General features: G+C 38.5%; 1 protein-coding gene across 2 annotated transcripts in view; it reads right to left on the minus strand.

The window, feature by feature from the left end:
• Window positions 1-1,982: 1,982 nt before the first annotated feature.
• The window catches only part of CDK12 (cyclin dependent kinase 12), a 43,158-nt gene continuing 21,559 nt past the window's right edge, over window positions 1,983-23,581 (minus strand). For both annotated transcript variants that reach the window (XM_082679296.1, XM_082679295.1), the window contains exons 7-14: window positions 21,899-21,955; window positions 21,376-21,477; window positions 15,453-15,530; window positions 14,088-14,204; window positions 13,478-13,609; window positions 11,243-11,454; window positions 9,724-10,176; window positions 1,983-5,826 (exon numbers count right to left, since the gene is read on the minus strand). In XM_082679296.1, coding sequence (XP_082535422.1) covers window positions 5,141-5,826; window positions 9,724-10,176; window positions 11,243-11,454; window positions 13,478-13,609; window positions 14,088-14,204; window positions 15,453-15,530; window positions 21,376-21,477; window positions 21,899-21,955 — 1,837 coding nt within the window. In that variant the 3' untranslated portion in view covers window positions 1,983-5,140. The remainder of the gene's footprint in view (window positions 5,827-9,723; window positions 10,177-11,242; window positions 11,455-13,477; window positions 13,610-14,087; window positions 14,205-15,452; window positions 15,531-21,375; window positions 21,478-21,898; window positions 21,956-23,581) is intronic.

Below are 23,581 nucleotides of genomic sequence, written 5' to 3' on the forward strand. Positions count from 1 at the left end.
AATCTCTTGTACCCCACACAACATATATTAAAAGCTCCTTTCATAGCTTTTAGCAATAAGAAAGTTATCTTACTTTCTCCTTCACCTCTCACCCCATTAAGTTGAGGATTTGGAATAGACATTTGTCTCCTGAATTGCTTCTCACTACCCTTCAAAACTACTAAGCAGCAATAACTCTAAATACCCTGCAGGGTTAATCAATCAATATTTCTGGCAGGACTAAAGCATGTGAGTTGGGTAGTGAGTTGGGAGAAGAGAGAAAAATAGGAAATGAAAGGAAGTGGGTGGACAGGAGATGGAGAGATAGCTGCACATGGTGAGGAGTGGTAGAGTACCACCAGTAATTCCTTTAGGTGTCATACCTCCCCCAACTGGCTTGGAGTATACTCTCACTTGAGAGTATTCCTAAGGCTATATAGGAACACTAGAAATGCCACACCTGGACAGTAAAATTAACCAAAGTGTCCAGGAATGCTCACCTTTCCTCTCAGGACAACCAGAAGACTCAGCAGTTCCATTTTTCCCTTGGAATGTTTGAATATTTACTCACTTGAGGAACTCCCCACTTCCATTCCACCTAGCCGTTCAGGATGACTAAGTTGTGAACAGAGAAGTAACTCAATACCAAAAAAAAAAAAAAAAAAAAAAGGCAAGCTATTGGGCAGTCTTTAGTAACAATGTAAATCCCAGTTCAGCACAAAGAATATTAACTGTTAACTTCCTTGAGGCATTAACCTTACCACACAGTTAAGGATGCCTGTCTAGGAAAAGATAGTGCCCAAGAAATTTAGGTACTGAACAGTATGGCTTCTACTTAGAAATAGCCTTGAGTGTGATAGAGAAAAAAGTCCAGGTTAGTTAGGTCCTCAACTTTCAGGCCCAGAATTGAAGACAGCCATTGCTATGAAGTGGAAACAATATTCTCTACTAGGTTGAAGTTCACACTCCTAGTCATGAACTTGCAGTACATAAAGATCAAAAACGAATTCCTTTTCTCTGGAGGGTAACAAGGAACACAGGACTCCAGGAAGTGGAACAATCTTGAGCCCTCCATTCTCCTTCTGGGTAAAGACATGACAGCCCACAGGCAAGGAAACATCTTACTTAAACTGTGGGGATTCAAAAACAAGCTGGCAACCCTCATCATCACGTTTTTGAATCAGATTTCTTCCCAATTTCCTTGTGCTGGTGTACCCCTTAACCTTGTATGATTGCTTACCCCACTCACAACTTCCTGATACCTGTTCTCCCCTCTTCCTGTCTCCTGATGCTTTTTTTTTTCCTGTCCTCTGCCTACTTATGTCATAACTAGCAGGACTGTAGCACATATTACAAGGGAACGTTTAGTCCCCAGTGTCCTAAACCATGAAAGGGAAGGGAAAGCAATTTTCTCATGTGGAGACAGGAAAAGATTTTGGAAATAATAGGAATTTTACCCTTATAAATAACTTCTATTTACTTCCTGGATTGGCAATGTATCAGGAAATCTCAACAGAACTAGCAACACTAATCCATCCCCATGCTGGCCCTACTCAAGGCAACACAGGAACTGGCGTGAGGGTGAGAGTTTCTGATTTAAGAGACTATTTTTTTTTGGTCTAAACAGCTTCTTACCAACTTCTCTTGATGACAGTTGAGCTCAAACCCACTTACCTCTCCTTTCAGGAGGAGTCAGGGTACATGAAGCTCAACTCTTTTGATGGCCTAGCACCATCATTACTTTTGTACAACTGTTTCTTACTTTAGAAAATCACATCTTATGATTTCCCCCAATTCTTTATTCTCTAGTTCCTAGTCTAGTGTTTTGAAGCACCTCTTCAAATCCTGAGAACTTTTTTTTTGTGATAATTTATGAGTCTACAGAGATTCTGAGACAAAGAACCCCTAGGATAAAGTGGAGGAGAAATGCCCTTTATACATATAATTAGATCTGCTCAAAGGGTACAGATTAAGAAGTAAATGCAATGGAGCAAAAGTGGTATAGTAACAGGAAATATTTAATTTTCCAATCTCCACTTTCCATTTTTATAAACTGAAAGAAAAAATTTAATATATTACAAAATATCTATACATAGACAAGGTAAACCCGATGGGGGGCAAAAACAAGAGAGAGAAAGGAATACAGTGTCAGGAACCTAAATCAGGGAGAGAGGTGGCAACTGACACTTTTCTGATGCAGCATTCTCTCTCAAAACCTGCTGGTAACCATTTTAGTACTGTAACTATATATGCATATTACACACACACACACACACACACACACACACACACACACACGGTTGGGTGATGTCTATGGAATAAGCTAACAGAAATCCTACTTACAAATTTGTGCTAACTGCCCTGCTTTTAAACATATAGATCTGATGTTTTCAAATCCTTATTGTTCCCATGGACAGTTGAAGGAAAAAACTAAAGAAACTGGGTCAGGCAAATTTGTTTTCAAAACACAAAAATGATCATGGTCAAACCAGTTTTGCCTCTCATTCGTGAACAGAATCAGACTTCTCATCTGTTCAAAATAATGTATTTAATGGACAATATCTCCCATGGTTCAGTAACTAAAACCAAAACCACTTTTGAATATAATTGGGTTTGTAATTTTCTAATAGCCAAGCAGAAATTCTGCCAAACCTGTACTTCCATCACGTTTATAGATAACATAGCTGAAAAATTAGCAAATACCTCTTCTTCCTCCAGACAGATTACAGGTTGTTTCTTTGTCCCTCCGCCTTTAGAAATAGTCCAAAATATTTTTTTTCTTTTTAAAGGTTAGACTCCCAAAATGGGGGTGGGGGTTGAGATGGGATCATACATACACAAACACACACACACACATACTCACCCCCATCCCTAGTAGTAGGGATGGGGGAATGGAGACTTAAGTATATTATTTAGAGTATTTGGCATAATTAAAAATAAGGGGTGGAGAGGGAAAAACACTATTGATGACTGCTGATAACCAAAATACAATTAAAATATATAGAGAATTTTATTCATATTTGATGGGAAACCGATTTTTCTCACTGGATACTTTTGAAAGTATCCAAGGCTTAAGTTCTTTAATCAAAAATGGGAGAGCAGGGCTCAATGACTCTAATTCAAATATTCTAAAATATAAAGGCCCATGTCTGAGGACTAAGAAGTCAACAGACAAAAGGTTCAGATGAACTTTAATGCAATTTACCAATAGCATGTCAGTGAGCCTAGCAAATCTAATCGGACACACTGGTATAAAAAGCCATCAATGCCAAAATGGCTAGAAGGTTCTCTTTTTAATCAGTGTTTGGCCCTGAGGGCAAGGCCAGACCAAAACCCAGAGAATAATAAAGAAATGCACACACCGAATATCTGCCTATTTCAGTAACAGGGGAAAATAGTCTTCATGTAAGTATCAGAAGAGGGTTCTTCTTTCATTTCTTTAAAGTTTTTTTGTTGTTGTTGTTTTTGTTTTATTTTTTAATTAACGCACCTCTCTCTTACAAGTAGTGTTTATTTTTTAATATAAGAACTTGGCATTGAAACATGAAACTTTGAGTTGAGGTCTGTAAACTATTCTCCAAGATGTTGAAACGTATTTGCCTTTTCTTTGTAAAACGGGACTAACCTACGTTTCACAAAGGTCTAGGTCTGTGCAGATAATTTATTTAAATGTTTATGTTTTTAAAACACATTATATGCTGGTACTCACACAAAACTGGAAGCCAGAATGAGAAACCTCCCAGGTTATCCCACCCTGAAAGCCTTTCCCTCTTCCATTTTGTTTATAATAAGGCAAAATTCTTGCCATGAAGTCATAATTTAACCCCTTTTACCAAAACCAAAATCAAACCTCTCTGGAGGAAAATCCCTAAAAGAATTGGCAGGATATACATGCTGAGATGTGTATATGTCAATACTGTTCTTTCTTATGGTCTGCTCTTTTAAAATTATTTTTTAAAAAAAGGTCTCAGGTAGTGATACATCTTCAGAAAAATATCCACCCTAAACTAAGTTACATTTCCATGTATTTTCAGGATGTATTTTTTTCTCTTTGACAATATTACAATGCTCTGTTTCAAAGGTTTTTCTTGACATAAAAATATATGCGTAAACAATATGTATGCTAACTGATCTTAGTAGCCCTCCATGTATGGAGGCATCATCTCCTATCCTAGCTCAGCAGCAATGTCCTAGGCTGGTTGCATCTACAAATCAACTTCACCATCAGAACGTGGTTTTAAAAAAACCAAAAAACATTTTAGAATTGAAGATTTACAGAGAACAATATAGGAGTTTGAATTTCCTTTCCTTTATTTCAAAAAAAGTAAAGAATTATCCCAGGTTTTTGGGCATCTCAACAATTATTTTTTTCCAAACAAATGCCTCAAAAAAGAGAGGACAGAGAGAGAGAGCGAAAGAAAAACTATAAAGATGGGGTAAAAAAGGTAAGAGATGGGGTAAAGTCTACCTACTTGCCCAAGAATGCCACTTTCTACAACCTGCTTCATGTGCAGGGAGAGATAGGGCATGTCTTTTCTCAAAGTGGAGCAAACTTTAAGGACAAGCAATTTATTTGGAAAAAAGGTATGTTCAAGATGCTCAATGGGGTAAAAAAAGAGTTCACTTGAAAGCAAAAATGTGAGATGGTGGAGAGGAAGGAAACATTTATTTAAATCAGCCAGTCACTCTGTTTCCCTTATAGCAAAAGCCTAAGAGCAGCTCAAATTTTGTGAACACTATTCTCTTAAAAAAACAAAAACAAAAAACCCACAAAACTTTAAAAACCTAAAGAGAGCCTCTCCTGAACCATCTCAGAATTGAAACTGTTTCCTTTTTCTTCTGCTCAAGAAGTACAGGCAATGAACTAATTAAACATTTACTTTTCAATTTAATGACCCTCTCCGTATTCTCTACTTATATTTACTAGGTAGAGCTGAAGTAAATGTTCTGGCTATAGCCCATCCAGGGGGAACTGGTGCCAACATCACTATTTTATAAGTCGCTTGCTAGTGGCAAGTGAGCAAGAAATACAACAGACAGCTTTGCAGTAGCCAAATGCAGATGATTACCTCACTCTGGCAAATGATTTCATTAAAGGTTCAGAGGACTGGGTGGAAGGATGGATAGGGAAGGAATCGTTCAGGACTCTGAAGTCTCTGGGTTAGTAAGGAACTCCTCTCCCTCTTCCCCCTCTTGGAGGGACTCTTGTAGGCCCCCGATAGAGTTTTCCATAAGCAGAAGACTGAGCTGGGGCCCCCCAGTTAAGGCCTGCTCCTGAGCTGCTGGCCCCAGTGGTTCCTGGCCCCAGCTCCCCATAGTTTTGCAATTTGGTCTCTGCATGTACCACAGAGTTGCTGCTTCCCTCAGCCTTCAGGAATGGTTGCCCGACCACTGAGTGTAATGCTAAGGGGACCCTGGCAAAACGGAGGTCCTGGTCCCCTGGGAACTGCACTGACCCTGTGCCCTGGTAACTGCTAGACTCCCCAAGGTGGCTCACAGAGCCCGAGAAGGTCCTGTTCTTCACCAGGGTCTGGGCCAAGGATTCTGTCAAGGCTGGACCAGAGTGGCGTTCATCAGTGTCAGTGGCACTGAACCCTGTTTCAGGCCCATCATTGTTTCCGTAAGTCCTGTTGGGATGGGGTCGGGTGGAGTAATCCATTGGTCTCAAGGCCTGGTGCTCATGTGGCAGGTGGCCAGGAGGCTCTGCTTCAGGCTGGGATAAAAGTTGCAGCAAGGCGGCTGTCACGGCTGGGTTCAACTCCTGGGGGGCGCTGGAAAGATCGCCTTCAACCAGAGGGGGTGGAGGTGGCGGCGGTGGAGGTCCGGGGGGCTCAGGGGGCCTCTTCTCTGGTGGAAGAATGTGAGGAGGACATGCTGTGGAAGGGTTACTTCTTTTAAACACCATCTTAAAAATCACATGTGACTATAAACACAAACACACAGACACACACAGACACACACACACACACACTGCCCGACATAAACAAATATCAATACAAGTAACCAAATATATATAAAGAATAAAACCTTGGGATCAGGAAATCGCAATTTATAAATAAAATCAAGTGATTAAAAGTAAAACAGTTGCATTCTGGATCTAACAGCTGGTGTAAAAAGATCATATATTTCAAATGATTGTCCTGATTTTTGTCTGAGATTTCCTCCATTTCCTTCCTTAAGGAATTGTCCTAATATGTAGGCTGTTGGTAGCCTCCCCGCCCCTTTTTTGCTGTTGGATCAAAACATTAATGAAAATTAGAAAGAAGGAAGATGAGAGGGAACAATACAAATGCTGTGGTCACATATCTAGGACATAATCTTGCTGTACAATAGGAGACCTTATATGGACTTAGCTAACACATTTTACAGAACGTTTGATGATATAAGGTTAACACGTAAAACAGAACTAAAAGAATATACAGGAGAGCTGAAATAAAGTAAAAACCTTCCATTACCGTCATGTATAAATTATACACTTGCTTCTCCCAACTTGAGTCCCTTTTCCCCATAATCACATTCTGAAGAATAGGATATTAACCACCATACTGTCATTCAGTTTCCTTTGTTACAGTAATTATAAAAAATCACTATAGCAATGTCATGCAGAATGGGATGTTGATAAACATCTGTTTATCTTGGAGACAGTGACAAGAAACGAGTATTTAGAAATGTATTGAACTAATACTACACTCTGTCTTTCCAAAGATCTTACTAGAACCACTCCCTAAAGTTTTTGTCACCCACTGCTGGATTACTTTGCCTAACCATGGCAATCATTGTCTGATAATGAACTCCTGCCAAGGCAAGAGACTAGACATGTACAATGGCGTGAGTTTGAGGACACACAAAACCAAGTACAATCAGAACTGTGACTTTAGAGAGTTGGGAGTCATCCTGCTGAAGAAAAGACTTAAAGTTTTGGGATATCTTCCAAATGATTGATTTTTCTGTTCCCTATGGAAGCATATTTTTAAATGTCCATATAATCAATTCTTTATTATTATCTGAGATTGTGATATAAAGTCATTACTCAGGCAAGCCAAAAGTAGTTTTTATAGTTATCATTAGGTATTTTGGTTGTGTATTTATCACAATTATATTTTGCAAAAACAATCAGGAAAGTAAGCATGCCCTTAGCGTGCAGATGAAAGTACTCTGAAAACACTACAAAACTGTTGAGCAGTAGGAGGATAAGGTCGGTGTGTAACATACAAGTAGGGTGACCAAGAGTCCCAATTTGCCTGGGACTGAGGGGGTTCCCAGGTTGCTTTCAGTTTTAAAACCAGGACAGTACAGGGACAAGGTGGTCATCCTATATACAATACGCACCCAAGCTACTTGTTAACAGACTGGCTGGTTGACTAGGTGGTAGAGAAAACTGAATTAAAGGACAAAAGAATTAGCTATAGAAAACTCACAACTTGAAAAGTAGACATCCAGAAAAAGGAGAGCTAACTGGACTACAAACATCTATAGATTTCAGAGCTTTTTGCCGTGAACACTACATATCTCACTACATAAGAACATCAATCACAGTACCAGTTATTTTTTAAAGTATTTTTGGTCTGTACATGAAATGGAACACCAGTTTTTTTGGGTTTTTTTTGTTTGTTTGTTTTTTTAATACTAAGGGCAAACAACTTTAAAAATGCCTAACTGCAAAAATGGACAAAGCTACACTTATTTTCTTCCATCTATACTACTTTTCATATTTGCCTTTTATGTAAATAGCCTAGTTGTGTTTCAACAGAACTAATTCTTGAGCTCACATTCTTTCACATGTATGAGAGGATGAAGACTATTTCAAAATAGCAAAGGCAGATGGATTGTAAAGAACTATTAAAGGTTAATAAAACATCTTAAGAGAATTAAAAGTAAAGATCACATTAAAAAAACATACTGTTATAAGATTCAAAGTATTAACAATAATGCCAATCCTTAACAGCCTGTACCGATGGCGGGAGGGATTAATGAAATACACAAATAACTTAAAACTTCATTTTACTCATTAGATTTCAACCAAAACCCTTTCCCAACGAGTACAGAATAGCTAAACAGTAGCCAAAGTGATAGATTTTTACCTTCTCTGGCTAACTCAGTCTGCCCTCTGGTGGAAGTGCTAATGAACACTAAAATGGCCAAATGAGAGGTAGCAGGGGAGAAACAAGAACATAGAGACATTGGAGAGACACCAACGGGATAATCCAAAAGTGACTGTAATCATTAGGAATGGCATTTCTACTCTCCTCTGAAAAGTAAATCCAACAATTTCTGGCCATGAGCCAGGCCTTAATTTTAGTTCAATTTCACCATTTGGCTGATAGCTTGTTGACTCAATTACTGGGTGAATTTCTTTCAATCACTATGCCATTGAACTTGAACAACTTCTTTCAGATATTTTGATTATAGCTGAATTTTTTTTTTTTTTGGTTGGGGGGTGGGTGGTGGTGCAAGGAAGGAAGGTATGAGAGATAAGACAAAAAGGCCTACTTTAATTCTAGATTTGCTTTCTCTGTTATTCCACGTCCTGGAGTCTCTTAAAAACAACTAGAATTGTTATGGCATAATAGCAAAGTGAATTAAGAAACACATTAAAAAGAAACACATTAACAAAGTATAGGAATTCTAGTTCTGCCTCTGCCAATAATATGATTTCAGCAGTGGGACCATAGGCAGGCTTATTTAAACTCCCTGGATTGCAGTTTCCCTATCTATAAAGTAAGCGGGTAATTTTATTTATGTTACCTTCTGTTTTTTTTTTAACTTTACATATGATAAATAGTTTATATATTTGACCTTGTGCTAGTGGAAATAAGGCATATATTCTCCATACCAACCCATATGAAATGTGAATGCAACAGCCTAAAAGTTGAAGGTTAGTGTACCCCATCAGACCTTGTACATCTTCTCATTCCCCAATTCATGGGGTCTTCATGGACAGCAAAAATTTCCAAGGAGTTGGAATCACTTTCAGATAAGTAAAGATTTTGCAAGTAAAGACTGTGAATCAGAATTCATTAGAAAATTTAAACTTCTTTTCCCTCGAATAAATTGTATGCTGTGGTCATCTGAGATCAAGGTATACATATTTCCTTTTTTCAGATTTTTTTTTTTAATATAATGCTCAATTCCTAATCTGGGGTCCATTTAATTATCTCTTTCAGGAACACAGATTTAAAGGAATCATTTTTATATGCTATTTTTTGGAAAGGAAATGTACTTTGTTAATTATCTACTTAGAAATCTCAAATTATTCTTCAGGAGATTAACAATGATATCTTATTAGGGCTTTCTTGACTGTATGTTTCTGGCGAGACTCTGGTATCTAGCATCCACTATACTAGAGTACAATTGACTATTTGTACAATCTGATAATGGTTTGTTTGGAAGGCAGATTTTCAAGTGCCAATACTAGCTGGCCACCACACACACAGTGGTTCAAGATGCATCACTAGCTACAGTTGTGGTTTCCTTGTGTGAGAACACAGGGACTTTACTTACCTACTTCCTAGGAAATGGAAAGATGGAAAAACAATCAGTACATGAAAGGTGCTTTAAGAAGCTTTGAGACTTAAATAAAAGAAGCTGGGCAAGAAATACAGCACTTGGTGCTATGTTCTCCTGTAGACTAGGTGACAGAAAGACTGAAACCGAGGCCACTGATGTGAAAAAGAAAATGTTAAGAGATTTTTAAGAGGATCAACAGCACCTGAGCTCAATGAGATTCATGACCGGTCTGTTTACCTGCTGCCTCCTCCTGTGGCATTGTGGGAGTTCTTCGGGGCCCCTGTGGCCCACTGTTCTTGTCACTGTTGTTTTCCTCCAGGTTGCCTGCTGGCTCCTGGGTTTTCATTAGTTGACTCAAGAGAACTGCCAACATATTCTGCATGTCAGCTGGTGTGCTTGAAGCTTCAGGGGTTGTCTGTTCTGCGGAAGGTTGGACCACTGGGGCAGGGGGTGCCTCCTTCAAAGATTCCTCTGGGGCCGTGGGCTCTGAGTCCTGCTGGTGGGAAGTGGCTTCTGTTAGGGCACTGATGGATTGGTTCAGGGCCTCCAGCTGCTGCTGTATCTCTGGATTGGAGTGGATGTTAAGCAGCTGCGCCATTTGAGGAATACTCAGGTCGGTTTGGCTCTGGAGCAGGTTCAATAACACTGCCAATTCACTTTGATTCAACTGCTGTGTGATGTCACCGAGGCCTGTGGAGAGACAGTTGAGCCAATATAAGAGGATGAGGCAAGGCAAGGACCTCTGCCTTCTTCAATTGGCAATAGCAACTTACAATACCCAATGAATGAAGTTTCACTTTGAATGTCTCATTTTTCATGCCTCCAACTGTCATGACACATTTGTTATTCTTTATATTTTCACTTAAAAATACAGGGACTAATTAAAACATCTCTGTATTGTGAGTAAAAGTGACTTCATTTTATCTATATTCTTCAAGGTCAGTGATTTTCAACCCTTACTGTACATCAGAATAGGAGAGGTTTTTTGTTTGTTTTTTTAATATCTTTATTAGAGTATAATTGCTTTACAATGAGAATAGGAGAGATTTTAAAATTCAGAAGCCTCAGGTCCCATCCCTAGAGATCTGGCAATTGTTTGGAGGTGTTTACATTTAAAGCTTTTTAGATGATTCTAATGTGCAGCCAGAATTGAAAACCACTGTTTTAAGTGGACAAGGAAGGAAAAATGAGCCAAGGAAGGAATAGCTGTAGTTCAGAAAAAATGGTTGCACCACAGGAGAGCTACTTTGTTGTTTATAATAATTCATTATTACACAGTTTTTGATATATTTAGATCAAATAACAGGCTACAGAACTAACTACATTTAGCAATTGTGACTTAACATGATTAAATTCTAAGAAGGTCTTATCAAATCTAACATAAAACAGGGCTCCAGTTATGTTAGAGAGCCATGGGTAATCTAATCTTAAATTAAAACACACATACACACACAGGGCTTCCCTGGTGGCGCAGTGGTTGAGAGTCCGCCTGCCGATGCAGGGGACACGGGTTCGTGCCCTGGTCCGGGAAGATCCCACATGCCGCGGAGCGGCTGGGCCCGTGAGCCATGGCCGCTGAGCCTGCGCATCCGGAGCCTGTGCTCCACAACGGGAGAGGCCAAAACAGTGAGAGGCTCGCGTACCACAAAAAAACAAAACAAAACACACACACACACACCCTTGCACTTGACCTTCAAAATCTGCCAAGTGCTTAGTAAAAGCACAAAGGCTCTATCCCAGCACTGCCAGCACTGACCTATTGCATCCCCAGCCCCAGGCTCCACCCTGCCAGGAGCAGGCTGAGGTGGTGCTGGGCTGCTGTTCTTCACAGGCTCAGCACTTGTCCCTGAGATAGTTTCTTTTCGAGAGGCTTTGGGTGGAGGTGGCTCCTCTACCAAAACACCACTTTGTCGCTGCCGTCGCCGTTTCTTACTCCATAATTCATGGCAATCCTGCCAGTGGGGGAGGCTGGAAAAAGACAAAAGAAATGTGTGTGGGAATGCAGTAGTGAGTGAATGGAGGAACAAGAGATTAAAATGGGAAGGCAGCGGCTTCCCTGGTGGTGCAGTGGTTAAGAATCCGCCTGCCTGGGCTTCCCTGGTGGCGCAGTGGTTGGGAGTCTGCCTGCCAATGCAGGCGACATGGGTTCGTGCCCCAGTCCGGGAAGATCCCACATGCCGCGGAGTGGCTGGGCCCGTGAGCCATGGCCGCTGAGCCTGCGCGTCCGGAGCCTGTGCTCCGCAACGGGAGAGGCCACAACAGTGAGAGGCCCGCATACCGGGGGAAAAAAAAAAAAAAAGAATCTGCCTGCCAATGCAGGGGACACGCTGGGTTCGATCCCTGGTCCGGGAAGATCCCACATGCCATGAAGCAACTAAGCCCATGTGACACAACTACTGAGCCCGCGTGTAGAACCCACAAGCCACAACTACTGAAGTCCATGCGCCTAGAGCCTGTGCTCTGCAACAAGAGGAGCCAGAACAATGAGCAGCCCACACACCGCAACAAAGAGTAGCCCCCGCTCCCTGCAACTAAAGAAAGCCTGCGCACAGCAATGAAGACCCAACGCAGCCAAAAATAAATAAATAAATTTTAAAAAATAAATAAAATAAAATGGGAAGGCAAAGAGCAAGGGGAAATAGAAAGGATAAGGAAAATATAAAACTAACCAGAAAAGTTAGTAAACAGATAGTAGCAGTGTAAATAGAATCATGGCATATTGTAGTCTGAGAAACTAAAAATCCAAAAGCCCAAAGAATTTCTTTCTACAGTGAGAAATGAAGATGTTGCTAATACCACAGACACACTTGCTATATAAATGCCCATATTCCAGTCAAACAGTTAAGTTTTATAACTGTTCTTGCTTGGCATAACAAAAATAAAGGAGACCTTTACTGGTCAAGTTTCAGTTGGGAATAAATAGAACAGAGGTGACTGCCTTGTTAATATCTACAAAAAGTCCAGGCAAGGTAATTTAAATCTTGGAACCACGTGAGAATATCATGATTAAATCACCTCTGTGTAAAATCGATTTATGTATTACTTGGTCTGTAAGGACCAAAAAACTGGTTCTTTCTTCTTTCTGCCCACTGAATTTCATGACTGGATATTTTCATTTGTGAGGTTTATTAGTATATTTTAACATATTTCCACACTTTCCTATACTCAATAAATTCCAGTAAGTCAAACCTTACCACAATAAAGATTATCATAGCCAAAATTTCTCTATAACAAGTTTCCAATTTTTACTAAAAAGCTTACATATTTCAATCACATTCAGTGTATCAAAATTCAAACACAATAAATGAATTCGAACATTTCTTTGGATTATCAGATTTGTAGATATTACCTGTTCGTGTACTAACATCTCATACATTTAAGATACACAGTATTTCTATAAGAAAGAAATGCCCAAAAACTCTGACATGAAAGCTATAATGCTGTCAGTGAGAGTCAAAGATTTTTATCTATCAGAATGTGAGATGTGAGTGTAGAACCTCTGAGGATCTCATACAATACAGGAAATTAATAAGATTCTGATGGAAGAAAGACACATTCATAGACCATATTTTCTATATCAAAATTCAGGACATATGGCTTGATAGTGAGACAAACTATTTAAAATTAGGACTGTCCTTGCACGTGTGGGATAACATGGTCACCACAGATATAGGGAATTAAAAAAGATGAAATGGTTAAAAGCAAAAATTAGAAGCAATACTTTCAAAGAGGTTATATAGAGCAATATGCTGGGGATCCAGGGACAAAAGAAGATAGCATGAGTCCAGTTAGAACAAATATCATATCTAAATCTATTCCTTGTTTAAGAAAAAAACATAAAGCAATAAACTTATCAACCATAATACTCAAGGACACCTCTCTATTTGGTTGGCCACTGCAGTTCCTTTTTTAAAAAACCTATTATTTTGAGTTTCTCATCTCCTGAAGCCTCGGGAAGGTTTAGGGTCACTACATGGCCACCAGCACTTACTCTGGAGGATCCATTTTGCTGAGCTCGACATCTTTAAGGAAGTCACTCTGCAGGGTCTGTTCAGCTGTACAACGTTTGCTAGGATCTAACGTCAGCATGTGGTCCAGTAAATCAAGTGCTGCTGAAGGAATGCTGTGAAAAGGAAGAGAGAAAGAATGAGTTCACAATGACCCCACAGTTCTTAAACCGGTAACCTTATGTCAAAGGTCTCTGAATTTCCAGCTCCATGTAAAACTATGGGAAGGGAGTTGGAACCTGGCTAAACGAGCAAGCAGATTTACTTCCACAAAGGATTCAAGAAATGCAATAGTAATACAGGTAGAAAACATGAAGCCAGCAGTTTTATTCTTTTTGTTTTAGGAAGATCAAAAGGACTATGAGAAAACTTGTATATCATTCAAAATAAAATGGTTTTCTATCAGCTAAAGCCTTCATATGAGAAAATTACAAAAGGGCTATGATAAAACTCATACTGCTCAAAAATAAAATGTTTTCCTATGGTGTGTTTTCATAATAAATTGGGACAGCACTAACTCCCTAGGACAGGAAAAAGTCAAGTCCAAACAACAGCCAAACACAGAAACTAGATGTACACATTTGTCAAACTCACAAAGAGAATTCTTCTCGTAGGCGCCTTCTATATTGCTTCTTCGGTTTCATTGTATTGAAGTAGGGCAGCTTGATAACATCAGGCCACACAGCTGGACAAGGGCTACCACAGAGTCGACTGAAAACAAAGCAAAAAGCAAGAACAAGGAAGTCAGTGAGTCAGCATCATAAATTCTGGAGATTCTAGAAGCAGAAATTATTACCTCCTCAGGTCTGGGGGATCTTGGCTTATTAAGTTAAAAGGCATGCAGAGAGATAAAACCTGACCGCACTGCTTTAAGGACAGAAGGAACAGGACAGAAAGACTGGTTACATGATAGTGAAGAGATAATACTGGCACAATAGTCCAAAATGATCCACAGATTTGGTTTTGTAAAACATGTTCTTAATCCTCCACATAGGTTTCAACTACCAATTTTGTTCTGTTCAGTTAATAATAATTTCAAAGCGCTGAGCTGGTCCCATAATGTCCCTAAAAGGGAAAACTAGCAGAAGAGAGCCTAAGTCTGGAATTTTGATGGAAAACTGAATTTACTGCATAACACATGAGTTACACACCACCTTTAAAAAAAAGTCTACATTAGGGCTTCCCTGGTGGCGCAGTGGTTGAGAGTCCGCCTGCCGATGCAGGGGACACGGGTTCGTGCCTGGGTCCAGGAAGATCCCACATGGCACGGAGTGGCTAGGCCAATGAGCCATGGCCGCTGCGCCTGCGCGTCCGGAGCCTGTGCTCCGCAATGGGAGAGGCCACAACAGTGAGAGGCCAGTGTACCACAAAAAAAAAAAAAAAGGTCTATATTAGCCTGTCGTATTCTTCCCCTTAATCTTATTGAAAAGAAATAAAACAAAACAGAAAACAAAACTCAAGTTCCATCCCAACCCCAGACCTTCCCCAAATCCTCTATTACAGACTCCCTTTTATAATTATCTGTTTACCTGATGCATCACTTACTAAACTCTGAGTTCTCTGAGCAGGGACCTATCTTATTTATCTCTGAATCCTAAAGTTTAACAGAGATAGGAATTTATCTCAGGCTCTAGGAACAGGCTCAACGAATGTTTGCTGGATAAAGTTGATCTTAATCTAACCTAAATAAGAATGCAACAGCCATCCTGAAAACAGCATGCTTTTATATGAAGAACTAATAAAAAAAATGCCAAGAAAGACCTAAGAAGTAAGTGGAATACAACTTCTTTCCATATACAACCCATGACAAAATATATGGTAAACCTGACTGAGTGAAGAGAAACTTACGTAGACATAAGGAGCATAAACTCACTTAGTAGAATGACTGAAAAGTGTTAGAAATTAGAGGATGAGATTACCTATCACCCCTGGGCACTCAGAGCACATGCACAGCTGTACCTGATCAGTTCTAGCTGAGCCAGTTCCAGATTGGCTTGAAAAATTGGCTTCTTTGTGAACAGTTCCCCAAGGATGCATCTAGAAAGAATAAAAATGAGAGGTCAGAAGAGAAATCCCTGGAGCCTATTTAAAGTGTGTCTCAATAAACTTTTATAGTATATCAGACTGTATCTGATATACTAAATAAGCCCAAAACTCAGGGTCTGAGTTTCATAAAAGAAAATATTTCTTGCAGTGAAAATAGTACAAAAGATTTAGATTTGCTGGTAGATCAAACTTTTGCCACCTATAAAGGACAGTCTATAAGCAGAAAAAAGGAGTCAAGAAGCCTTTTTTATCAATTCCACTGTAAATTTAGGAAATAACTAAACACTGAAAAACACACACTTCAATTTTACAAAGATGCTCAGCAGTTTCAGCAAAAAGAATATTAGCCTTTTTCATTCATCTGCTCTACAGAATGTGCACTATGTACATGTACAGCCCTCTTGGCACTGTATTTGTAAAGAAAAGTTTATTGTCATCAGTCAGGATCAGTTTCAATAGGACTTTCAAACACATTATGCTTAAACACTCTTACCATTTTGAAAAGGCCTTTCAAAACTATATTGACATATTTACACAGTCTCCAAGTATCTCTCCACAAATTACTTAATTACAAAAGGAAAACTGATAACTATTTAGTGTGGAAAAAAGACAACACCTTAACCAAGTAACCAAAATTAACATCATCAGTAAGAGGCAAACAGGGTTCATGTAAATACAAATGTAATACCCTAAAAAAAAACCACTTATGAAATAAAAAAGAATGAAATTCTGCCATTTGCAACAACATGGATGGACCTAGAGGGTATTATGCTTAGTGCAATAAGTCAGATAGAGAAAGACAAATACTGTATATTATCATTAATATGTAGAATCTAAAAAATAAAACAAATGAATGAATATAACAAAACAGAAATAGACTCACAGATAGAGGGAAAAAACTAGTGGTTATGGGGAGAGGGACTTGGAGAAGGTCAAGATAGGGGTAGGGGATTAAGAGCTACAAACTACTATGTATAAAACAAATAAGCTACAAGCATACATTGTACAGTACAGGGAATATAGTCAATATTTTATAGTAACTTTAAATGAAACATAATGTACAAAAATTCTGAATCCCTATGTTGTACACCTGAAACTAATATTATAAATCAACTAAACTTAAAAAAGAACACTTATGGAATATTCCAGCCAAAATCAAAACCAAAAAAAGGCTAAGGAACTGTTCCAGATTAAAGAAAGAAAACTAAATGTAGTATATGATAAAGGACTGGATCCTCTATCAGGTGAAGTATTGTTTCTAGGACATTATGAGGGTACCGACAAAATCAGAGTATGGAATGTAGGTTAAAGTACTCTATTAAATATATTGTATCAATGTTAAATTCCCTGTATTTGATAATTATACTGTGATTGTAAGAGAATATTTTTGTTTTTAGGAAACGTACACTAAATATTAAGAGGGAAAGGAGCATGATACATAGAACTACTTTCAAATAGTTCTGGAAAAACATATATGGTATACATATATAAACGCACATTTTATTCTATGTATATACTGTACGTTGTATTATATGTAAGTACATATATATAATACATATACATACCACATAATATATACATATGTGAATATAAAAGGAAATGTGGCAAGATGTTAAAAATTAGTGAATCTGGGCTTCCCTGGTGGCGCAGTGGTTAAGAGTCCGCCTGCTGATGCAGGGGACACGGGTTCGGGCCCCGGTCCGGGAAGATCCCACATGCCGCGGAGCGGCTAGGCCCGTGAGCCATGGCCGCTGAGCCTGCGCGTCCAGAGCCTGTGCTACGCAACGGGAGAGGCCACAACAGTGAGAGGCCCGCGTACCACAAACAAACAAACAAAAAATTAGTGAATCTAACACAAATGATCTCAAAATAATTAATGCTGAGTAAAAGATGCCATGGGGCAGGGCTTCCCTGGTGGCGCAGTGGTTGAGAGTCCGCCTGTCGATGCAGGGGACACGGGTTCGTGCCCCAGTCCGGGAAGATCCCACATGCCACGGAGCGGCTAGGCCCGTGAGCCATGGCCGCTGAGCCTGCGCGTCCGGAGCCTGTGCTCCGCAACGGGAGAGGCCACAATAGTGAGAGGACCGCGTACTGCAAAAAAAAAAAAAAAGATGCCATAGGGAAAAAAGAGCATATATAGTATGATTCTGTTTACATAAAATTCTAGAAATGGAAATCAATCTAAAGTGATAGAGAGCAGAACAGTGGTTGCCTGGGAATGGGATGGTATGGACAGTAAAGAGGGACTACAAAGGAGCACATGGAAAATTTTGGAGGTGACCTTGGTGACGGTTTCACTGGTGTATATAAATAATATGTCAAAAAAATTATACACTTTGAATATATGCAGTTTATTGTAAATCTCAATTGAAAGGTTAAAAAAAATCAGTGAATCTGGATAAAGGTTATACTAAAGTTCTTTGTACTATTCTAGCATCTTTTCTGTACATTTAAAATTATTTCAAAATAAATTTAAAACATGAAAAAAATTACATGAATACTCTATACTTTTTTGTGTGCCTGAAATATTTTTTTTTTCAAAAAGTGGGGAACAAAAGAGTGAACGCATCTCTTCTAACCTGTGCTCTGAAATGAGATTAATTTACAAATATTCCCAAAACCAACGTTTTCAGTCAGCCCTCCGTATCCATAGGTTCCTATCCATAGATTCAACCAACCATGGATTGAAAATATTTAGAAAAAAAATTCCAGAAAGTTCCAAAAAGCAAAACTTAAATTTGCCACACTGGCAACTATTTACACAGCAATTACATTGTATTTCCAACTATTTATGCAGCATTTACATTGTATTAGGTATTATACGTAATCAGAGATGATTGAGCGTATACTGGAGGATATGTGGGAGGGTGTGTGTAGGTTATATGCAAACACTACACCATTTAATATAACAGACTTGAGCATCCCTGCGTTTTGGATGCAGGGGGTCCCGGAACCAATCCTCCGGTGGATACAGAGGGACAACTGTATATAGTTTAACTTTGAAATTTTTCAGCTTGACAAAATTTGAGAAAGCAAACAAACCCAGCTTTTAAAGTTATTAGCACCTTTCTTTTAGTATTTGTTAACCTCAAATTCTTATTTCCAATATTCTCACAAACCTTATCCAAAGAAAGAAAAGTATAAGTAAAATTTAATTCTGTTTCTAATATTAACTGCCAAATCAAATTCCAAATACAGTGTTATCACAACATGTAAAATAAAACGCAAAAAGAACAAACCCAGATGATTTTTTACACTCTAGGTATAATGTGTTGTACTAGTCTTTCTGGTTTCTCCCCGGATTTTCAAACTGAACTGCTCCATCAATTAATTCTGTCAAGAACATCCCACAAAAGTATCCTCTGAGAGACTACCATGGATCACCAAAGCAGTAAGTGCACATCAAAAGTCAAGCAAAATCTCAATTCAATGAGTCACTGAGCTTTAAAGAAAGTATAATTTTCTATAATTTTAATTTCCAATTGTGTTTTATTTCAGTTTCCAGTCCTTTGGTGGGGAAGACATCATTATGTAATCAACACTTTGCTACTGCACTAATGTAGCAGGTTGCACAGAAATAGTACCAACAGAGCTATGAACTTGCCCTGTGCATCTTAATGGGGCATTAACTTTAGAGCCTAGTTGTGACAATTTAAATGCTAATACTGTTAGAGCAAATAGTCCAGAACACAAACACGCCCAGCTTGAGTCAGTAAAATTTAACTAAAGCTTCATTTGAATTGGGTAGGCTACTACAGAAATTATGCTCTTTCTCCATCACCCTTTTGAATTTTGAAATAAAAGCCCTATACTGCTCCTTTTAAAGAATGACATTAACAGAGGAGAGAAAATGGAAAAAAGTGATACGCTCCACTGGGAAGTATGTGTGTCAGAATCCTAAAGTACGGAGGTCAAGGTCAGTGTGCATACATAAATCATACAGTGTAAGAAAACAATTAACTAGGGGACTTCCCTGGTGGCGCAGTGGTTAAGAATCCGCCTGCCAATGCAGGGGACACGGGTTCAAGTCCTGGTCCGGGAAGATCCCACATGCCGCGGAGCAACTAAGCCCGTGTGCCACAACTACTGAGCCTGTGCTCTAGAGACTGCAATCCACAACTACTGAAGCCCACGTGCCTAGAGCCCGTGCTCCACGACAAGAGAAGCCACCGCAATGAGAAGCCTGCGCACAGCAACAAAGAGTAGCCCCTGCTTGCCTCAACTAGAGAAAGCCCACGTGTAGCAACGAAGACCCAACGCAGCCAAAAATAAATAAACTAAATTTATATATTAAAAAAAATGAAACAACAAACACAGCCCATTTAAATGTCTATGCCCCTAACATACAAATTGTGGCCTCTAAGTATCATTTTGTACTAAAAGGAACTAAGACTCCTTAGAGAAATGGCCAATTCCAGGTCTGTAGCAGGAAATGAACAGGATGAGCCTAGAACCAGAAAACAATGAAGGCTATCAAAGACTAATATGGTTGAGTCAAAAGGTCCCAAGAATTAACCTGCATAAACTCCCACTGACCAAAGACTGGACAGTTTGAAGAGGAATAAAGATGATAACTACAACGAATTAAAACATGTCAAATTTGTTTAAATCCATGAGTTCATAATGAAACTAAAAAACAAACCCCAAATAACTTCTCTTTGGTCATCTTTGGAGGATAATAGTAAGCCACCTCATTATTTTGAAAACTGGTAAATAAAATGAAATAATTCAACCTTTAATTAAACCTTTTCAACTTTTTTTTTTTTTTTTTTTGGCTGTGCCATGAAGGTTGTGGAATCTTAGTTCCCCTTCCAGGGATCAAACCAAGGCCCTCAGGAGTGAAAGCATGGGGTCCTAACCACTGCACCACCAGGGAATTCCCTAATTAAACCTTTTCTGTATCATCTGTACCCAAATAGATAAACTGTCTTTATTTCAAGAAAGAATAAAATGATTAGACTATCGTATCACAAAACAACCACAAATGGATTGATGGATGTGGATCATTAATAGCTAATAACATTTCAAAAAGAGACAATTACATATTATATAAAGTGGTGTGTGTATGTGTAAATCTGCTCCCATAGGGATGAATATTTTATTAGACATTGTTTAGAACTGCTTGTATAAGAGGATAATAAAAAGTAGACTAATTTGTAATGCATTTTTAAATTGTTTTTAAGTTCTCTACAGATAATGTATCCAGTTATTGCCTGTACTATGGGCAGAGGCTCCCACTGCTACCTACCCCCAACTCTGATGTACAAGTGACTATGTAATCTGTCAGAAGTACTCAAAACCACCTGTAAAATAGTTTCAGGGTCAGTGGGTATTGGGAATCAAACCTGAATTTACAGGAAATTTACACCTACAATTTACAGGAAATAAAAAAAATAGAGAACAATGCTAAAAGATCACCATGAGAATGCAACCAGCAAAGTCCAGATTATGGGAAATTCTGTAGGACAAATGACCCAGTTTCTTCTAAAAAACATTATAAGAGGGGGGAAAAAATCCTAAGAGTGATGGAGGGGGAATCTATAATTAAAAGACTTGAGATAATCAATTACAATCTATGAGCCTTACTTGAATGTATTTGGATCCAAATTCAAAGTAAGCTTAAAAAAAAAAAAAGAAAATTGGGGAAATGTTAAAAAAAAATATGTGTCTGATATTAAGAAATATTCAACAGATTTCTTTGAAATTTGGCTAAAAGTTGATCCCCATCCTTTTGAACTTAAGTAAGAGCGGCAAAAAGCCAAAGTAGAGATAAAACAGGTTACAAATTCAACAGTTTGTGAGTTACAAACAAAAGAAAAGGTGAAAAAAGCCTTACCCACAGCTCCAAACATCTATTGCTGGCGTATAACGCTCCTCTCCCAGCAGAAGTTCTGGAGGTCGGTACCACAGAGTAATGACTTTGTTTGTATAAGGGCGGCTGAAATGTAAATCATAACCATGACATAAATTTACAATGGTTACAATGGTTTCTGATGAAAAATACTTGTACAATTAAATGCAAATTAAAATAGCTGCCAACTGGAGACGGGATCATCAAAACAGCTCCATAGCAACCTAAGAGTTCAAAAGTAAACTGGACAGAAGGTGATGAAGAAATAACTTCCATTCCAATTTGGGTTGATTTATTTCAGTCTAAGGCAGAGTCAAGAATTTAGATATAATTTACTGTCTAAAATCTAGGTGGTAACACATTTAGAAAATTAGGGAACTTTTTTCTAACACATTTAGAAAAAAGTTAGGAACTCAGAGAGTTATTGCAATTTGCAGAATACTAGCATATCCAAGAATGAAAAAGACTCTTTTCTATTTCCCGCATGTAATTTTGTTGAATGACTCACCTCTCCTCAGAATTATAGAGCCGAGCAAGTCCAAAATCTGCTAGTTTGATTTGCCCACTGTAAAACAAAAATTAATTATTTTCATAAGTAACAACAGCAGCCTCCAAATTACACCTAAAAAGTCAAGTGCTAATTTAGGAGTTAAAGGAATTACAAAAATGAATTTTTAACCTCTGCTCTTTCAGTTCTACTCTTAATGGTCACTCTGCCAGATTAAGCCTCTTTTGAGGACTCCACTATACAAAGCCTTAGAGAGTTTTTTTTGGACTACTACTGTATTTTTGGATCTGACTCCTTAACTAAATATTTCTTTTATTTCTTGGCAAACAACAGTGGCTAGAACCTGCTAGATTAAATACCTACTGTTGGGGGAAAACGGAATGGGCTGTTTTAGATTAAGAGAGATTTAAGAGGCCTAACAACTAAATCCAATTCATAATCCTTGACTGATTCTGGTTTGAATAAACTAGCTATACAAAAGGCTTTTTTTTTTTTTTTGGCAATGCCACAGGGCATTCGGGATCTTAGTTCCCCAGCCAGGGATTGAACCTGGGCTCCAGCAGTAAAAGTGCCGAGTCCTAACCACTGGATCAAACGTAATGATATCTGTAATTTACTTTAAAATACGTCAGGCAGAAAAATAAAAAGGGAGCAAATATAGCAAAATGTTAATTGTATATGTATTATTAATTATATTAGTGTCTCAAGTTTTTCTTATAATTTGACATTTTTCATAACAAAAAGTAAACTGCAACAATTCTGTGGCTATAACAGATTTTTCAAACAGAGAACATACCTTTGATCTGAACAAACAATTTTTATGATGAACAAGGCCCCTTCTACCAACAAACTGCCATCACTTCCTATACCATAAAGATACACAATTATGACTTCAGAGGGGTTCTCAAACGTTAATACGAAATAAGAATCACCTGGAAAGCTTGTTAAATGTTTTCTGGGCCCCATTCCCAGAGATGCTGATTCAGTAGGTCATGGTCCATGAATCCGCATTTCCAACAAGCCCACAGGTGATGCCAATGGTGCTAATCCGAGAACCACACTTTGAGAACCACTCCCTTAAAGGGATCACATCCACATTTCACTCTGCTAAATATTCTGTCTTTGACAGTGATGTCAAGCAATATTTTAATAAAATGCAACACAAAATGTTGGGAAACTATTTAAAAACCATCATTAACTATTTTGGATTAATCATATTTATCTAAATTCTTGTGTAGTCTATTTATTCACATTTACAGTTTGCCTTACATCTTGCAGAATGAAAAGCCAATTCACCTTTTTTAAGGGACTGGGGAGATCTCAGGTGCCTGATAGCTCAGATCAAGCAGAAAAGTGAGATAGAAGAGAAAAAAAAAGGGCTCTTCTAGGAGGTGCTCTTCAAAGTCTGAGCAATGGGACAAAATATTAAAACAAAAAAGCTACTAGCAACGAAATTTTACATTAAATCAACTCTTACCATTCCTCGTAAAGATTACGGGCACCTTACCCACCTGTCCCAGACATCATCACATTTTAAGTTCGATTTATAAGCAAATTCTGAGAGAAGCAAAAAGGAAAGAAATAGCTGACTTGAGCCCTATATTGAGACAAAAAGCGTTCCTCAAATTTCTTGGTATCCTTACTTTGATCCCAAGACTCAAAGTAAGTCCTACTATGGTAGGA

This window comes from Grampus griseus (genome assembly GCF_964374135.1).
Source record: "Grampus griseus genome assembly, chromosome: 20".
In the NCBI taxonomy this organism is placed as follows: domain Eukaryota; kingdom Metazoa; phylum Chordata; class Mammalia; order Artiodactyla; family Delphinidae; genus Grampus; species Grampus griseus.